This window comes from Larimichthys crocea, chromosome X (genome assembly GCF_000972845.2).
Source record: "Larimichthys crocea isolate SSNF chromosome X, L_crocea_2.0, whole genome shotgun sequence".
Taxonomy (NCBI): Eukaryota; Metazoa; Chordata; class Actinopteri; family Sciaenidae; genus Larimichthys; species Larimichthys crocea.
In genome coordinates, this window is record NC_040020.1 from 39,538,473 (window position 1) to 39,556,850 (window position 18,378).

General features: G+C 40.7%; 3 protein-coding genes across 3 annotated transcripts; 2 read left to right on the forward strand and 1 right to left on the reverse strand.

The window, feature by feature from the left end:
• Positions 1 to 1,096: 1,096 nt before the first annotated feature.
• Positions 1,097 to 8,526, reverse strand: LOC104921928 (probable ATP-dependent RNA helicase DDX17). Its single transcript, XM_019270565.2, has 13 exons — positions 8,231 to 8,526; positions 7,262 to 7,421; positions 6,936 to 7,032; positions 6,565 to 6,698; positions 6,373 to 6,438; positions 6,119 to 6,260; positions 5,725 to 5,885; positions 5,460 to 5,632; positions 5,222 to 5,332; positions 5,030 to 5,091; positions 4,776 to 4,835; positions 2,553 to 2,789; positions 1,097 to 2,411 (listed from the first exon to the last, which is right to left on the reverse strand). Exons 1-13 carry the CDS (start codon positions 8,281 to 8,283, stop codon positions 1,885 to 1,887), a joined length of 1,983 nt encoding a protein of 660 aa, XP_019126110.1. The 5' UTR covers positions 8,284 to 8,526; the 3' UTR covers positions 1,097 to 1,884.
• Positions 8,527 to 8,665: 139 nt separating this feature from the next.
• ntan1 (N-terminal asparagine amidase) lies at positions 8,666 to 13,021 on the forward strand. Its single transcript, XM_019263456.2, has 10 exons — positions 8,666 to 8,910; positions 9,616 to 9,718; positions 9,934 to 9,999; positions 10,079 to 10,187; positions 10,274 to 10,347; positions 10,436 to 10,489; positions 10,595 to 10,648; positions 10,906 to 11,003; positions 11,234 to 11,347; positions 11,512 to 13,021. The coding sequence occupies exons 1-10, from the start codon at positions 8,830 to 8,832 to the stop codon at positions 11,674 to 11,676; spliced, it is 918 nt and encodes a 305-aa protein (XP_019119001.1). The 5' UTR covers positions 8,666 to 8,829; the 3' UTR covers positions 11,677 to 13,021.
• Positions 13,022 to 13,686: 665 nt separating this feature from the next.
• Positions 13,687 to 17,799, forward strand: LOC104921926 (mpv17-like protein). Its single transcript, XM_010734606.3, has 4 exons — positions 13,687 to 14,333; positions 15,083 to 15,153; positions 15,493 to 15,522; positions 15,756 to 17,799. Exons 1-4 carry the CDS (start codon positions 14,030 to 14,032, stop codon positions 15,981 to 15,983), a joined length of 633 nt encoding a protein of 210 aa, XP_010732908.2. The 5' UTR covers positions 13,687 to 14,029; the 3' UTR covers positions 15,984 to 17,799.
• The last annotated feature ends 579 nt before the right edge of the window (positions 17,800 to 18,378 follow it).

The following is an 18,378-nucleotide window of genomic DNA, read 5'->3' on the forward strand; positions in this document are numbered from 1 at the left end:
ACATCAACTGACATCACAGTGCCATTAATCATTCTGAGAGGCTGCTCTAATAGAATCAGTTACTTCATTTCCACAGAGATTTGATCATCTATTTGTTTACGGATACATTTACATGACTAACTTGTGTAGGACTGGAAGGAAGACAGCAATAATGAGACACAACAGTAGCCTCAGTAACCACCTTTCAGTCCTTCATGTCTCAATCAGATTGTAAATAGTGAACCTTTGCACTCCCAGGATGACGAGCTGTAAACTATGCATCGAGGCAGTCGGATTCAGATTTAACTTGTACACACGACTGAAATAGTTCTATCAGTAGATGTTCAAATTAGCGCGGCCTGGCTTCTAGTAGAAGACGTTAGGACGATGATGATGACAGAGACTAAAGCTCTTCCTTCTTGACAGGTCTTGGCTTGGGGTGTATTAACTCAGTGAGTCATCTGTGATTTGTTATCCCCGTCTGCACTGATGGAGCGGAAGTTACAGAACCAGCTATCGCAACGTTCTTTCGACCTGGAAAAATGTGATTGCCTGAAACACAGGACAAGGGACATGTCCATGTTAATTCATGACTGGCTCTAGTATTCAGTGAAGTGCATTTAAGATACACTATGAAGTTGTAGGTTAGAGTTCCCCCTTTACAAAATATATTATGGATAAAATTCCCCATTCTTGGTTACCTCATTCTTTTAAATAACTTTAGTTTGCAGTACACTGCAAGAAGTCACTCAAACATGACCAGTGTGCATGCTCCGCTGTCTGAGTTGACCTCGTACATGATCGAGGACTGGCAAGAAGAAAACAACCAGTCAATTGAGTCAATTAGCTTAACTGGATCCGACGTCAAGATTCATACAAATACAACAAAACCGAAGTGTTGTGACGAGGCCTATACAGATGTATTTCTGAGAATGCTCCTAATGTAAATAAAAGCTTCATGTCATCGTGTATATTTATCAATCAAAGTGACATATATGTACATACTACTGGGTACTGAATGAGAATGTACTGCAAATGTGTATTTAAGGCAAATAAAGTCATTTGTACAGTGGATTCATCTGATGTATATCAAGAATTTGCAAAAGAGAAAATACAGCTTTGAGTCATTTATGTATTTATTAAGAACGCACTGTAAAAAGAAAACAATGAATGAAAGAGGAAACAAGCAACAAACTTCACTCTAGTCAACGATCCACATGAAAATGAGACAGCATCGGCTGATCTGCGTATTAAAACAATATGTGAGTGAAACAGCTACAAGTAAATACAAACACTGTAGGGCAGGAAAAAGTTCAAGGATATCTAAAGTCACGCTAACAAAACTAGAATAGTGGTTGCATAGTATCAAAACTATGGGAAGATTCACAACTTGGAAGTGTTCAGAATAACAAACCTAAAAATCAATGCCACACTTTGAATATATTGCTAGTCAAAAGCTCAAAGTCTCCCTCAAACAATATAAATCAAAGATTTTTGAGACACGGCGTGTGGAATGTGACGGTATCTATTATTTCTCCAAGCAATCTCAACCACGAATCACTGAGGCCTCAGTTATTGATTCTAACCACATCCTAACACAACAAACTGGTGAAATCCAGTCTGCAGGGTTTTGCCTGAAGCTAGTTTTTTTCCAGGATACATGATTGAGAGTGACTGTGTGAGACTTGATGTTGAAGGGTAAAATGTTCTAGGTTTCCTTTTCTATAGGGAAAACTGTAATTCCACACGTGGTATTACAAGTACAAAACAAATCAAAAATACAAGCCCTTACCTCCTTAGATATATATCTTTTCAGACCCCCGGCTCTTGGTGATAAGAGTTGGAGATTTAAAACAAAGTTACACCAAGTAGCACAAATTAACTCAGTGGTCCCTTCTCATAATTCTACTTGCGGGGAGGTGGAGGACCTGGAGGAGGAGGGGGTGGAGAAGTAAAAGGATAAGGTGGTTGCCCCATGAAGCCCATGAGCGGTGGTTGTGGTGGAGCAAACTGCTGAGCCATCAGAGGCTGCAGGATCCCTGATGCTGGAGGTGGAGGAGGAGGAGGAGGAGGCTGGCCAAACTGACCCTGAGGCTGACTAGGCTGATCCTGACCTCCACCCCCGCCGGACTTGGCACCGCTGCGGGAGTTGTAGCCCCCGCTGCCGCCATAACTCTGGTACTGATCTGAGCCTGAGTTGTAGCTATTCCTGCGATCCCGACTTCTGTCCCTGTAGGAGGAAGAAGAGGAGGAGGACGTGGAGCGGTCTGCATCGCGGCTGTTACGGCCATCTCGACTGAAGCTGCCGCGGTTGTCTTTGTTGCTGCCACCAGCACCGCCGCCGCCACCAGGGCGCATGCGGCGATCGCACTCCTCCTGATACATGAGGTTAGGGTTGTTGGAGCTGCTGCCACGATAACGCATTCTACCACCTGTAACAAACAACAAAACTATTCAAACAAATCATAACAATCTCTCCACCACATCTACGGTCTTAAATATTCCCATCTATGCTATTTTACCCTCCAATCGACTGATGCACTAAGGTGAAAAATGGTGACAGTCCTTCTTACCTCCTCCTCCTCCTCCGCGCCCTGAGTCCACAAGCTGAAGCAGTTTAGGATTGATGGCCTGCCGGGCCTCCGCCAACACCCGGACAAGGTCTCGAGCCTGCCTCAAGTTCCCTGGGGTGAAGAAGGTGTAGGCAGTGCCCTTGTTGGTACTGCGGGCTGTACGTCCAATACGGTGGACGTAATCCTCAGAGGAGCTGGGATAGTCATAGTTGATGACGAACTTGACATCTTCCACGTCTTGTGGATAAACAACAATTGATTTTAGAGCATGGGGAGAAGAAAAAAAAAAGATCATCTCAAGGGGGAAAAAGCTTCTGGAGAATGAATTGATCATTTTAAATCCACTTCAAGTGCTTATGTTTGTATTTAAATAAATAAATATACAGTATATGATTAATTAAATCTTTAAAACATAGATTTAAGAGGATATTGTTGAAAATTATTTAAGTAAAAAAAAATCTAAAATCTAAACAAATAAAGTAACTTACCTGCTTACCTGCTGTCCATACATCCCAAGATTCATTTCAGTTAACTACCATTAAAATAATTAATATAATACAGTTCAAACTGAACTTAATTTCAGGTCCTCACACTCACGTGACATGTAGTGAGCATGGCATTGAGGTAAAACCACACAGAAACCACGTTTAGGCTTTGCAATCTTCACACCAAGGTGATTATTGGTCAGAATGTGTGAAGACAAGGAGTCTGTTTCTTATTACAGAAGACGTGGGGCTCTGACAGCACTGCTGATCAATAACCTTTTCCCCTCCATCATGACAGAGGGAAGCCACTTCAGTAATGAATAACAGAATGACGATGTGCCAGGATAAAACTCTGCTATTCTTTTGACTTGGAATATAAGCACGATGGAAGTACCTGAAAATATGGTGAGCTCATGGAGGAGTTAAGAGAAAGGGGCGGAGAGGTACTTACCCCCTTCATGTTGTTTTTACAAAGGTAGTCCCCCCTGATCAGTCCTGGTTAATAGGGAGGGGCTGAGGAGGAGGGAGACAGGATTCACACCAGCAACGTCAGACGGGAGCAGAACCGTTAAACCTCAAGAGACACGCACACAACGGCTGGTTCTGTTGCTCTCTCGCTGCATTGCGGGACCCTCCTCAGACCCTGGCCAGGACTGGATCCAGACGAGCCCGTCTAACTCTCTCTCCCCTGTCTGTCTGCTTTTTTGGGGACAGACCGTTGGGCAGACATACAGGCACCTCAGGCTGCTCCCAAGGAAGGCTCGTTGGATTTACAAACTCTGACAATACTGGGCAGGGGGATCTTAGTTACCCAAGAAGAATAAGAGAGGCTTTAATTCCTCTAAAATTAGCTGAGCTTTTTTTTTTATGTGACGAAGGGGGGCAGTGACAGCAGCGCAGACTGTTACAGCTGCCGTGTGCTGCCAAACCCTGAGAGGAGAAGAGGGGAAAAAAGAACAAGGACACGGTCATAGGGGTTTTGGCAAGTCAAAGACACTTCATTTATCCCCCCTTCTCACATTAATCCTGACAACAAATTAGATGTCAAATTAGCCATCCAGTTAGTGGAGCGGAGGTAATTCTGCTATGTAAATGTATCTGCAAAACATAACAGTATGTATCATTTTGCACAATTTGTTATCTTCTATGTGCAAGATTGGATAACATGAGCAGCATCTTCATTTGTTTTGTACTGACACCATGAAGGAGATATAAGAAAAGGTGCACAGGAGCGTTGGCCCGCACACCCCTCCTTTCAGGCAGCAGCGTGCCAAAGAGCCCCGATTGAAGGAAGCTTTTAAACTGCAGTAACAAGAAACAGACTATAAACCCAGCAGACCAGAAGGCCTGAATCATCCATACTGGACCTAACAGTTCATACTAGTAATGGAGACTTATTTCATTGTACATCACTACAAACAGGTGACATTATTATTTTCACCCCTCTAGCTGAAATACTACATATTTTACCAGCTGTATATGGAATATTGGTAGAAAAAAGGGACAAACTGTCATCATATCAACCTGACAAAAGTGAGATGATCTACTCTTAACATAGCTGGTCTACTCTGTAATATACTTACCCTTACCTATAACTTTGCAAAGGTGTTTATTTGTGTCACTCTACAAGTGTTTGATGCGCTATACTGTATTAACTACAGGAAAAAAATGCAAAAAGATTGACAAGAGACAATCATGTGAGACAATATGCATGAACTGTATGTGTGAGCAGACATACCCAGACCACGAGAGGCCACATCGGTAGCAATCAGTATAGGAGCTTTACCACTCCGAAATTCTGGAGGATGAAATAAAAAAAAAGTCGGAAATTAGCAGAAAACAGCAAAAAAATAAAACTGGGGAAGAGCAGAAAGGAAGGTGACTGTGAACTCTAAAACTATTGGTACAGCGGATGAACACAAGTCTAGATGAGAAAACAAAGAAAACAACAAAAGGCAGGAGTGTAGTGGACTGAATAGGAAATATTCTTACCTGTGAGTACCCAGTCTCTTTCTGGCTGGCTTTTGTCTCCATGGATACACATGGCTGGCCACCTGCAAAATAAAGCCACAGTGATGTTGCAGGATTAGAGAACACACTGAATAGCTTCTGTCTATGAAATATTTGCATAATCCTTCAGCTGCTGTCATGTTGTGTCAGAACAGACAGTCTGTCGTTTCTCACCCGTCACGCCTCATCCTCCTGGTAAGATCATCACAGCGCTTCTTTGTCTCCACAAAGATGATGGTTTTGTTCTCTTTTTCTGCCATTATCTCCTCCATCAGCTGAAAAAGTCTGTCAGCACGAAAAGACAATCACAGCGCATCAGTGTGATAGCTCAGTTTCGACTGTGTGAAAAGGACACGCAGTTTATGTGATAATGTCATTTTGGATCAGATATTTTCCCACTAACTATCCTTACTTGTTGTCCTTTTCGGTCTCCATACAGACATCAACAATCTGCAGGATGTTATGGTTGGCACTGAGCTCCAAAGCACCAATATTAATCTGGACATAGTCCCTCAGGAAGTCCTCGGCAAGCTGCCGAACTTCCTTTGGCCAGGTTGCACTCCACATCAGAGTCTGTCTGTCAGGCTGAAAGAAAGAGAGAAGGCAAAATTCTACATTGACGAGTCAAGGTGATCACTTTAAAATCAGTAGTCATGGTAACGGAGCCTTTGTCCCACCCTGATTTGTTCAACTATCTTGCGAATCTGTGGCTCAAAGCCCATGTCCAGCATGCGGTCAGCCTCATCCAGCACGAGGTAGGTGCAGCGCCGCAGGTTTGTTTTCCCAGATTCCAAGAAATCAATGAGCCGACCAGGAGTGGCGATACAGATCTCAACACCTAGCGTCAAACAAAGTGAACAACAAACAACCATTATTGGATACTTTGTTGTCTACTTGGTGCGGGGGTTCTGCAAAGGCAAATGTACTTTGTGACTTTGGGCTATACAAATAAAATTGATTTGATTTGAAAGCTGGGAATGTAAGTATATATTGAAGAGGATTTTTGACATAAAGGTTGTGGATCTCAAACTATTCTGAAAGATACATGTGCTTGTCTACAACCATACCCACCCCTCTCAAGGTCTCGAATCTGTGGTCCTTTGGGTGCTCCACCATAGACACAGGTGCTTTTGATACGGGAGGACTTGCCATAATCATATGCAACCTGTTGAACCTGCTGAGCCAGCTCTCTAGTTGGGGCGAGCACCAAACACTAGGAGGACAGGGCGAAGAGGAATGAGGGAGGTTTTAGAGACGGATTGTATCCTGACACTAAGGTAATATGAGTTAGATACACTAAACACTCCTATCTAACTTGTACTTACAATTGGACCATCTCCCCTCTCCAGATAGGGCTGGTGGTTGATGTGTACAATAGCAGGAAGAAGATACTGCAGGGCACAAAAGCACAAAGCAAGAGACAACTTATCCTACTATCATGGCACAGAAAATTAAAATCAGGCAATTTAACACCCAATAAAGTGTCATCATGGCCATGTTATCCAGGCAGCCCTTACAGCCAGTGTCTTTCCAGAGCCGGTCTGGGCGATCCCCACCATGTCCCTGCCACTCAGAGCCACAGGGAAGCCCTGAGACTGGATCGCTGTTGGCTCCTTGAAGTTCTGCTGCATCAGCACATCCATCACATACTCTGTTGGAATAAGGAGGGATCAACAAGACATTTTACTTTGAGAAGGACAACCCCTAACCCCTAAATATTTCCTTCTTAAAAGAATTTAAATTGTACAAATAAAATGTACTTCAAACCAAATGAATGATAAAAAATACAAAACAAATGATAGTTTGTAGTCCTTGGTGCTGGAGTGAGTGAATGAAATGTTCTAATGTTCCCCAGAGATCATTTGTGCAGACATTAGAGTTTACTAACGAGGAAACTGCGCCTGGTGAAAAGCGGTGACTGCCTTTGAACAGCCGGAGCCTCTGATGGTGATCTCCTTCTTTCTGCGAAACTCTTCCACTTCATACTGGATAGAACAGCGAGAGAGAAAATACATTTGGATTTGGTATATAAATTATTAACATAGATGATTAAAAGGCATGACTGTTCTTTCATTTAGGCCAGTTGCTTTGTGTATCAATATTGTCTGAAACAAGAACACAATTATTGATTGCCACCGTAATAGTTTGGCATGCTCTCAATTTTTTTATGATTCACTCTGTGCGTGTACGGGAGAGAGAGATATAAAGACTTACCTGACTCATGCGTTGGACATCAGGGTGTTCGGTGTAAAAGTTCTTCTCAAATTTTGGCAGCTCGTCCAGGTTCCACCTCTTCTTGCGGAGACGCTCACCAGGATTCCCAAACTTCATTGGTGGAGGTCCACTGCGACCGCTCATGGCCCCAAACCGTGGCCTGGGAGAGAAGGGTCAAGAGACATTTTGAGACATTAAGATGTCATGTTTTCGTTTTTTTTAAATGTAGTTTTTAAATTGTGTCTATATACACATACGACTAATACAAAAACACAACACTGAGACAGAGAGGTTCAGTGTGGCAATTCTATATTCCAGTCCACAAGGAGGCTTATGCCGACTGTATGTACATGAACTGCTTCACTATAGAGCTCTACTAGTCTGCAGATGTAAGTTGCACACAATTTAGATGTTCTATGTCAATTTGAAGACATTTCTATATCTCTTTCTCATATTTGTAATCTGTAAAATGCAATCATTTTATTTGTTATTCTTATTACTCATTATTATAACCTACGTGTTTTTTTTTAGTAGTTTTTTTTAGCTGAGTGTAATATTAGCAGGGTTAATGCCTAAAATATGCCTGAAATGTGCTGTGTGTGCAGCACAAACCAGCTCATATTGGTGACCCCTCGACCTCCCCTCCAGCGCCACCTTCAGGCCAACATTTCTCAGTAGATATTTGTGCTCCACTCTGGAGACTTTGGCGATAACATGACCTCTACCATTTATCCTGGCTCTGCCTTAAAGTTTATTTTAAGCTGATGCTGCACTTGTATAAAATGCTCTGTCATCTACAACTAAGTGCAATGTGTACCCACTATCTGAGCAGCAGAGGCCTTGAGGGGGTTTTGTTTTCGTGTTGCACTTATCCGCCCACACTGGAGGCTGAAACAACAACACTGACTCTGGCTCAAAATAACTGTGGTCTGTGTGCGTGTTGTTTAAATGTGTGAGTGCTGTACCTACCTGTCTCGTCCACGGTCCCTGTCTCTGTCACCGAAGGAAGATCCCCCTCTCATTTTGGCGAAAAGAAAAAACAACTCCTAGGTCTCCGCAGTATTTGTAAAGTTAGCTTTAACGTTTGACAGCGGGTTTCTTGCAGGTTGTGCGCTGTTATAACGTGCAAAATAACGCAACAACGGTCATTTACACACGCGAAACTATATGTTTATTAGACTAAATACGGGATTTTGGTAAACAATTGTTGTATGCGTCACGTCGCTAAACGGCCGCGTCGCGCCTTCCCTTCCCTGCCCTTTTCAGCGACGTAACGTCAGCTAGTAATTCTACGTAGCTACGTCGCGACACGACGGAGTTTACGTAAAAATATTTGCTTCGTAATAATGCTGAATTCGATTCTTTTTGACGGTTGGCGGCGGTGTGACAGATCTGTGCGCGCGTGTCTGCCGCTGTTACGGTCGAAGAAGAAGAAGAAGAAGAAAACCTCGCAGGAAGTTCAAGCCGATGTTTCACAGCGATATGTGTCAAATAAGACAATGAGAACATGAAGTCAGTAGTCTGCATAATAGTATGGTAACCAGTTAAAGTGGACTTCATTTAAGGAAATGCCTTTGTTCATTCAAAACAGAGGACTTGGCCGCTTAACCTCGACAGCGGAACTGTTCGACAAATATCCACATTTACAGGTTTGTTTCCTCAAAGTGTGGCTACATTTAGCCAGCCGAGCTAGCTGCAGTCACCAGTTAACAGTACTTTTCTGTAAGTAATCACTAAATGACAGACTAAAGTGATACGGTAACGAATATGGTAAAGAAATTCACTTGAAATGTAATGTTTAAGCTAACCTTTCCTTCTCTATGACAACTATTTTTAAATTAGATTCAACTACATTGTCATTGCACAAAGTAACAAATACTTAGACAACGAGATTAAGTTTAGCATCTAACCAGAAGTGCAGAGTATGTACAAATAAACAGGATATAGAAACTAGAAACATTTCTAAAGATATTTTGAGTCTGCCTGACTCTGGCCAGGTCGCCCCATACATTATTATTGACACTGCTCAGCAAATTCAGTACTAATACAACAAACTGTGTCATCATTGCCTTTTTAATGGGCTCTTATTTTGAAGGGACTCTTATTTTGAAAGTCTTCAGCCACCAGACAAATGCTGCTAAAATATGCAGGTGGCTGGTAGATTTGCTTCACTCACTTCATGGAAAACAGGTCATTTATTGAACATATACTGACTGGTGAACCAAAAAGATCATTTTGCATCCTAGGAGCAATACTACTGAATACCGTAGTGTTTGGTTTGAATGTGACATATACACAAAGCCAAGGGTCAGTTCAATATTTTGAAGTGATACATCTTTACTCTCATGCCACAGGAAAATGGAAGAAAATTTAGCTCCAAGTCACTTGTTGATGTCGACCCAAAGTGCCTCTTATATGTCCAGCAGAGAGAGTTTGCTGCGACAACGCCAGCAGACAGTGAGTAAATATGTCTATATATATATATATTAGTACATACATATAGTACAGTACATATTCATCAAGTAGTCAAAACATGTTTTTTTGAATCAGGAGCACTGGTGGATTTTTCTTGACTGAACTTTCATTATTTGTTAGCCTCTAACCAGCTCCCAGTTAGTAGTCCACTCTGGATCATAATGATAACACATGCGTTTTTGTCTTACCTATCACAGATTGTGTTTCGGTAATTGGATCTGACGATGCCACCACCTGCCATTTGGTTGTGCTGCGACACACTGGTAACTTTCTTTTTATTGAATTTATGCGGCGTGCCTTATTATGCCTGCTCTTAATGTTGACGTGATTGAATTTTATTAGGAAGTGGAGCTGTTTGCCTTGCTCATTGTGATGGTTCCAGCACTTGGTGTGAAGTCCCACTCCTTGTAAAAGCTGTCACGTCACTGAGTAACGTCAGTAAGGAGGGCAGGTATGAAACACACAAACACGCGTAATAAAAGTACCCATTCTATTCAGTTGTTCTTAATTGTCTTTCCTTTGCTTCCCATTTTGCAGACTCGAGCTCCATCTTGTCGGGGGATTTAATGATGAGTCAAAAACATCCCATAAACTCAGCCTTAACATACTGGGTATAGTCTTTTAAATTATGTCTCATTGTAATGGCAGCTTAAATTTTTAGCTTTGTAACACAGAACAACTTTTTTTTCCACTTTATAGCAGCGTTCCACAAACAGAAAGAGGAGATTTATCTGGAAACATGTTGCATCACAGGTAACTTTAATATCTGTTTGACTTGTTAACTGTTGTTTAGAAATATTCTACTAGTCTTCACCCAGACCTTCATCCAATTAACCCTTCTGTTCTTTGTTTTTGTAGAAATGAATGACATTGTTGTTGATGGAACTCATAGGCCTGTCGTTTATGGCATAGGTAAGTAACAAATATGCTACAGTGTCACAGTGTGAGAGGGATTCAGTGCTTTCATGTAGAGGTAGGCAGGAAATATGGGCCTAAAATATCATCATGATATATCAGGGTATATCTGTTGATGGCGATTTGACAAAATACTGAAAAATATTTTTGGTTGATAACTTACAATAACTGTTGAGCTGTTCTCAACAGTTTACTCAATACAATATAATTTGGCACACCCTGACTTTCATGGCATGTCACACTGTTCTGCACAGGGGTGAATGTTAAAACAGGGGATGTGTTCCCATCGTCATTCACTCATAAAGGACCTGCAGAGGAGCTGCGATCAGCAAGGACCTTCACTGGGGGACAGGTACTCTAAGTCACAAAAAGATGTTTTCTGAAGGGTGAATACTGGACATTTCTGTGAATGAAACTTTTGTCAATGAATGAGATAAAACATTTAATTCACTATTATTTCACTGTATTTTATGCAAAAAAAAACTATTAATAGTAATTGTTTTATTTTGTAAAAAAAATCACATAGAAACAGAAACAAAAGGCAAAGATTGTTATTATAATTTCTACTTTGTTTTCTTGCAGATGGTTGACATATATGACTCAAGTCGAGGACTTGTTAAAATAGAGCCTTGCCAGTGGTCTCCAAATATGGATATTGCCTTCTGGTTGTCACAAGATGATGACACAATTTTAAAGGTAAAGGAATGTATACATTATTAGTAGTCCAATAAAGGTGATCGACATCATCCATTGTTATAATTCACAGTTTTTCACACAAAGCACTACAAAAGTGAGTGTTAAGCAGCAATCCAGAAAGTTGCAGACTTGTGTATCTCTCTCTCTCTCTCTCTCTTGCCCAGTACCTGTCCACCTCTCCGATGGCTGAGCCACCACACTTCGTCCAGCACATGAAGTCCACCATCCAGTTCCTTTTAGAACACCCCGACTCTGATAGCCTGTTCCCCGGAGGACAGCCACAGCTCTACCACAGGACTGACACAGGGGACTGGGAGAGAGCTGACTAGTCATAGTACTAGTACATAATACTTCCATCTCTCATTCAACCTTAGCATGGAAATTGACTTTTTTTTTGCCTTTCAGCTCATTGGATACACTGTGACCCATCCACCCATTGTCTATTCTTTGTTTATCGTGTCTTAACATGGAGGTAACCCACAAGTGGTTGGCTGGCTGGTCCAGTAGCGAGAGTGGAGGAAGCACTTGTGAATTCTGTTCATGCCTGTAACACTTCATTTTATATATGTATAGCTCTCTTTGTCGGTTGGTTGGCTGGTCTCCCTACCCTTTTGTGGCCATACTTTCCGTCACTGGAGGCTGAAATTCACCATGGAGCTCAAGTGTTTGTGTGAATGCATGAATGCATGCATGTACTTGGTTGCTGCCATAACGAATTTGCGCTTGTTTCACTCTTGTGAGGTGGTGTAAAATCTGCACCTTTCGCTATCTGCTGTATCGCTGTCAGTCCAGATTAATGTCTTACTATGCTTGACTGTTTTGATTCTCAAAGGAAATGGTTAACATTGTTGTCTTATGCCCAACAAATTCTCATTGTTTTGTATGTTGTTTTTTTTAGCCCAAAAACTACAACAAACTAGTTTATCCCTAGCTTGCATGTATTCATCAGTTTATACTACAACAACCAATCAACATCCAGAAATCAAACTTCATTTAATTGCCTTTTTATTGTTGTTTGCCAGATAATGTTAGTCACCAGGAAATCAAACGTTGCTCTGAAAAACTACAAAGTATGCTTTGAAAATGTATGCACAATATGTATTTAATGGGCAAAAAACATGTAAAACCACATGTATGGTCCTTAAATGCAGAGCCAATCTATCGTTAAGGAATAATTACAGGTGGAAAACTTGCTGCAACTACATTAAAGAATCTATTTATTTTGGCACTTTGTTGAAAACAATGAAAACAGGGAAGAGAATACTAATTGCTGCACTCTGCATTGTTGAAGAGTTGAGCAAAGTTTATTTTTCTCTACAAATGCACCTTCCTGATGAGAGTAGAATATGATATTTGATCACATACTACTACTACTATACACTACATTACTGCTGTATACTTTGCTATGAATGTGTATGTTTTAGGAAACTGCATGTGTTAATGTGTAGAGTACTCTTCTGCAGACAGTGGTATGAATTCTTGTCAAACTCAACCAAATATGCTTTGCTAGTTCTGTCTTTTCTGAAATTGTTAAAAAATGAAAACATACACTGTATAAGGCCTTTTCATCAGTTGTGTTATTCAGAAAGTTGCAAGGTGCTTAAAGCATTCAGTGCAACTTATTATTGTAACATACTGTACCTGATGCTGAATAAATGTAAATGGTGATATCTAGTTTGAAATGCCTGAGTGTTCAGAGTGAATGAAGAGTGGAAAATTGATTGAACTAAAGCTCAGCACTAACTAGACTAAAAGAGGTTTTGCCAGTGCCAGTTGATAACACTGTCCATAATGACACTGTTCACAATCAGCTAACATCAAACTCTCCAGTGTAAATATAGACATTGGCCTCAGAAGTCCTGAATCAGCTGGTTCCACGACCCCAGCTGATGCATCATATAGCCATCTGATCATCTCAGTTAAACTGTTGTATCTGGTGGTGAACAGGCCTGTATGAAAACTCCCATATTTTTTAAAGCAATTTTCAGCGTTACTATTATTTGGTAGAATGTTACTGAAATTAACATTTGTCTCTTTCAGCTGATCCTGTGTGAAGCACTAAGATACACAGGAGTCTGAGAGAACAGGAGAGAGATTATGTTAGTCCTTTATTTTTAACCCAAGAAATTGAAGGTCATTTGTGCTGAAACACTTAAAAATACCAGTTTTTCATATATATTAACATAAATATTATATAATTATCATAGAAAATATGTAGTACTCCTTCTATAACTTGAGCATGGTATTCACAAATTTGCTCCACCCTTCAACCATAGCCTCCTGGACTTTTTTTTACGTACTATTTGACGTAAAAAGGGGCGTAGTACATTTACGCAGAATCGACGGAAAACACCGGCCGGTGTCACACTCGCAGTCCCGTGCCGGGTGTCGGATGGTGTACGACGACCAAGTGTCCCAGATATTAGATATCAGAGATTATTTAACTGTATGACGTTAATTATATGAGAAACACATATATTTCGTCGTCGATAATCTGTTTATTTGTTTGTTTGTGAGCGTTTCCCATCGAAAACCGGACGGTAAATACACAGTGTTTGTGATGCGACTGAGGTTTGCTGACAGAGATGGCGCTTGTATAATTTATTACACTCGTCTAGCTTATACACTTTCCTAACACTAACGCTGCATATCATTCCACTCGGCGGTAATAACTGTGCAATCATGATAAAGCCGTTTTTGAGACATGTCCGTCGCTTTCCGTGGGTCACCAACGTCACGCTGTACGGCTGTCTGTTCGCCGGGGGGGACTTCGTCCACCAGTGTCTCTCGCGCAGGGAGAAGATAGACTGGAGGCACACGCGCAACGTCGCCGTCATTGCGTTCAGTTTCCATGGTAACTTCAATTTCTTCTGGATGCGGTTCCTGGAGCGGAGGTTTCCCGGGAATTCTGCCGGGATGGTGATGAGGAAGCTGATCCTGGACCAGACCACAGCGGCACCTCTGGCTACGAGCGTCTTCTACACAGGTGAGTAGTTCACAGGAGAACCAGCTCTGTTTCTGGTGTAAGTGCAGTGAACCGGAGTCACATTCACTTTGTGTACACGCATACTTGACCAATAACTCAGAGACAGGAGTGCTGCTCACAGCACAGCTCACCGGGTCACAGCGACGAGAGCACGCCGGCCAGTTAATGGTTAACCTCAGAACAGATCACATATCTATCAATTTGTAACTCGACCTAAGTCCACTTTACTCCTCTTGTGTGGTGTAAAGTTGCTCATTGTGCACTGAAACAAACCGTGTTGAGCAGAGGTCATGTGAAAGACAGTGAACAGATAACATGCAAAGAGAAGGTAATGTTAGATCTGTATGAGCGGTGTGTACAAGATCAAACATCACATCATCAGTACAGCTGAACACTCCCTTTAACATCCACAAAGTAGTAGTAGTAGTAGTAAGAGCTGCAGGTGAGCTTTCATTCAGTAAACAAAGACAAAGTGGTGTGTGGGTGACCTGGCACAACAAGTACACCAGCCTTATAGTAGATTAGTTTGTATAAATCTGATGCCAAAACAGCAAACTACATTAAAATATACAATTTGTACATACAACCCTGAAACCACGCAGTGTATGCTGTCATTGCAAGACAATGTTGTCACACAGCTTGAGAAAACACATCATGGTGATTATTTATCCTGTTTCTATATAAGGCAGACATAAAAAAAAACAGATAATTTTCCAGCTGACAGATGAACTGTCGTTTGTGTCACCCAGGTGTCAGCTTCTTGGAGGGTAAGGAGGACATCACAGAAGACTGGAGAGAAAAATTCCTCAATACGTATAAGGTGAGTACGAGCAGCGATGTGCTTCTTGTTAGCGTCTTCAGAGTGCTCACCACTATATAAGGTGTCATCTGTAATATGTTCTGACAGTTAACCTGTGCCTAAATCAATATGTATAGACAGTTTATCTGTTGTATATCCATAGATCATCAGTTATAATGCATTATTTGGTTTTAGGGGAGCTCTCCTGATGAATTTACGTTACAGTTAAGTCACATGCCTCTCAGTCACTAAAGTACAAACATAGTTTTTGTTCACATAGCTTCAGGCTGTAGGTTTTCACATGAACATTTTGTAAGTCTACAAAAGATTTGTGTGCCTTCTCCTTGTCTCTCTTTACAGACCGGGCTAATGTTCTGGCCATTTATGCAGGTAAATATGAAAATCTTGTATTAATAAATGTTAATTATTGTAAAAATGTAATTAATGTAAGCTCAAAGATCCACTCATTAATGATTTTGATCCTTGATACTGTAGTTTAAATTCCACAATAAAATCTCACAACAAACTAGTTTTAGAAAGGACCATTCAAATAATACATCTTAATTATGTATTGACATGTAAACATAGGATATAAATACACTCTAATATTTATTTTTCTTTAGTTTCTGAACTTTGCCTTGGTGCCTCTGTACGTGCGGACCACCTTCACCGGCTGCTGTGCCTTCGTCTGGGCCACCTTCCTCTGCTTCTCACGCCAGAGCGGCGATGGCACGGCCGGTGCTGCTCTGGCGTGGATTTTCCCTCCTAAAGAGGATGAAGCAGAATCCACAAAGGAGAAAGCAGACTCTCCCAAAGAGGCAACAGTAGTATCCAAACCTGCTCAGAAATGATGTGCGTAGAGTCTCTCTGTAATGGAGGTGGAAAGCTGGTCCAGTGGACAGCGGTGCTGTCTGAGGTTGATATTGAGCCATCACTGCCAGAGTTTCAAGTTCAAAGTCTCACCGGGGTGATTGAACTAAAAATGTGCATCCTTGTGACACTGTACGGTGCTTTAAAAAACATCATCCAGCAAATGGAATGTGTATACATTATATTTTTAATATTCATACAGAACATCACCTCAGTGGGGAAATGTAATTCAGTCCCAATTTTCTATCTAGTGACAAACCATGCTGTATTTCTCATCAGGTTCTGTTTTTTATTTATTTTTTATAAATGGACCCTGCTTAATCATGATTGGGATAATTTATGAGGACTTCTCTGTCCGGGAAAGAGTAAGGTTGATGTTCCAGAGTCTTCTGCTTTACACTGGAAATCTGGAATGAGAGTGGGAAATAATTGTTTCCACAATGTGGAGTGGCAGCTAACCTTTTAGCTCAGACTTTTCATAACTTCATAAAATTGGACACATTTTCTAAACATCACATTACTCTGTCACACTGCCTGTATTAGCACAACTGCTTAGACTGCGACTGCAACAGAGTGCCTGATCTCTAAGGACTGTCTACAGTGATTACAAAAACGTGCCAAATACACAGCTATCAATAATCTATACTATATTCTATCTAGAGTGTTTGTTATCAATGTATATGCAGGTACACAAGGACCATAACAAGTTGAACAGGGGGTGCAGTATGAGTGCATCATTCATACAACAACATAACAAACACATTAAAAACACTCAAAGATATCTAAAAATGCTTTTTTGAGTTCCACATTTCGAACCATTATCTCTTTACATGTACTACTGAAGATTACTCTGAACTTGTCTAACAATGATTGATGAAAATCTCAAACATTTACTTGAATGTGGAAATGCTGCCTGCCTGTTGTCAGACTTTATGTTAATGTGATACTGTTGAGTGCTCGTCTCTCTTTGCACCTTCCCTAATTTTTCCATACAGTTTGCTGTTCTAGTTATTAGTTTTCTACAGACGTCAGTTTGACCTCCGTCAGAGAGTGCTGTAATCAGCAGGGTTACGGAAAGAATACTGTCCAGATTCTCATAAACTTGGTGGATTGATGAAGTGTGGGCCAATTTTAGGGTTAGCAGACATTCTTTTTCACTCACATTAACATTGTGAGGTAGGTCAACTGTAATCAAACATAGATAGTGGTTGTGTTTGCATATCTGTACACCCTGAGTGCCCTCCTAGTTATAAATAGAAGAGTTCGTTTCAGTTCAAGAGCTGACTGTTATTCCTAAATATAGAATTTAAAATGTTTAGGTCAAACTTCTCTCTTCCACCTCAGGCAGATGATCAAAAAGCTTTTTTATTCACACTACTAAGAGATCTCTCTGTTTTATTTCTGATGTAATTGAGCCTAAAATGTAGTTGTCAATAGAGACCATGTGTAATTCTATTATTTGATCTGTCAGAATTAAATTATATGATACATAACATACAAATTGTTTGAATTGGGGTACAGAAAACCAATGTCAACATGAATCCCTTTTTATCAGACATCTTTTAAATTGCATCCTTAAGTATATTAAATTAATATTAGTGTAGTATTGGAGTGTTTGTTTCTAATTATAGATTAGATGTGTTACATTGGGTAATATTATTAACTTATTCAAAGATCAGTTTGCTGCACACACAGTCTGAAATGTCTGTCAGTGCTGCTGACTGTATTGAAACAAAGATTTGATCACATTTTGCACTAATTGTGGTACAGGTAAATCATATTTATTGAATAAATTAAAAACATACCATTGAATTATTGCGTGAGTGTACATTATTGAGCTCTGGTTGCGTACATGAACTCATTCAGTATCATACAACTGACCCACAGTATTTTCCTCATGCTTCACAGTTCATCTGATATTTTTGCCATCGAAGGTGCACCCCAGGTTTATTTTGGCTCGTGTTTAGATAGAATTATTACTCGTCGTTTAGATGCAACTGCAGCTCCATCTCTTGTGGGAATTTATTGAGCACAGCATGTACTTTGAAAGGCCTGCCAGCTGCTGCATGGAGCTTTTTTATCTCCTTTAGCTTTGTGTTTTCAATCTCTCCATACTTCTAAGACCTCAAATATTAAATAAAACCTAATTAAGTTAATACATTTGTAAACAGATTTCATCTCTCTTTGCCATATTCAACCAGACTGCCTCATGTGTAAACACCTGCCACTTAACATTTGGTGTTTATCTCTACCTGCCAAATAACTGGAGGTTGACTTTAGAGACCAAATGTTTAAAGAGCTGTTACCCCCTGTTAGCTTCCATAACCTTTTATTAATGATGAATACATGAAATATATCCACTCAGAGATTTGACAT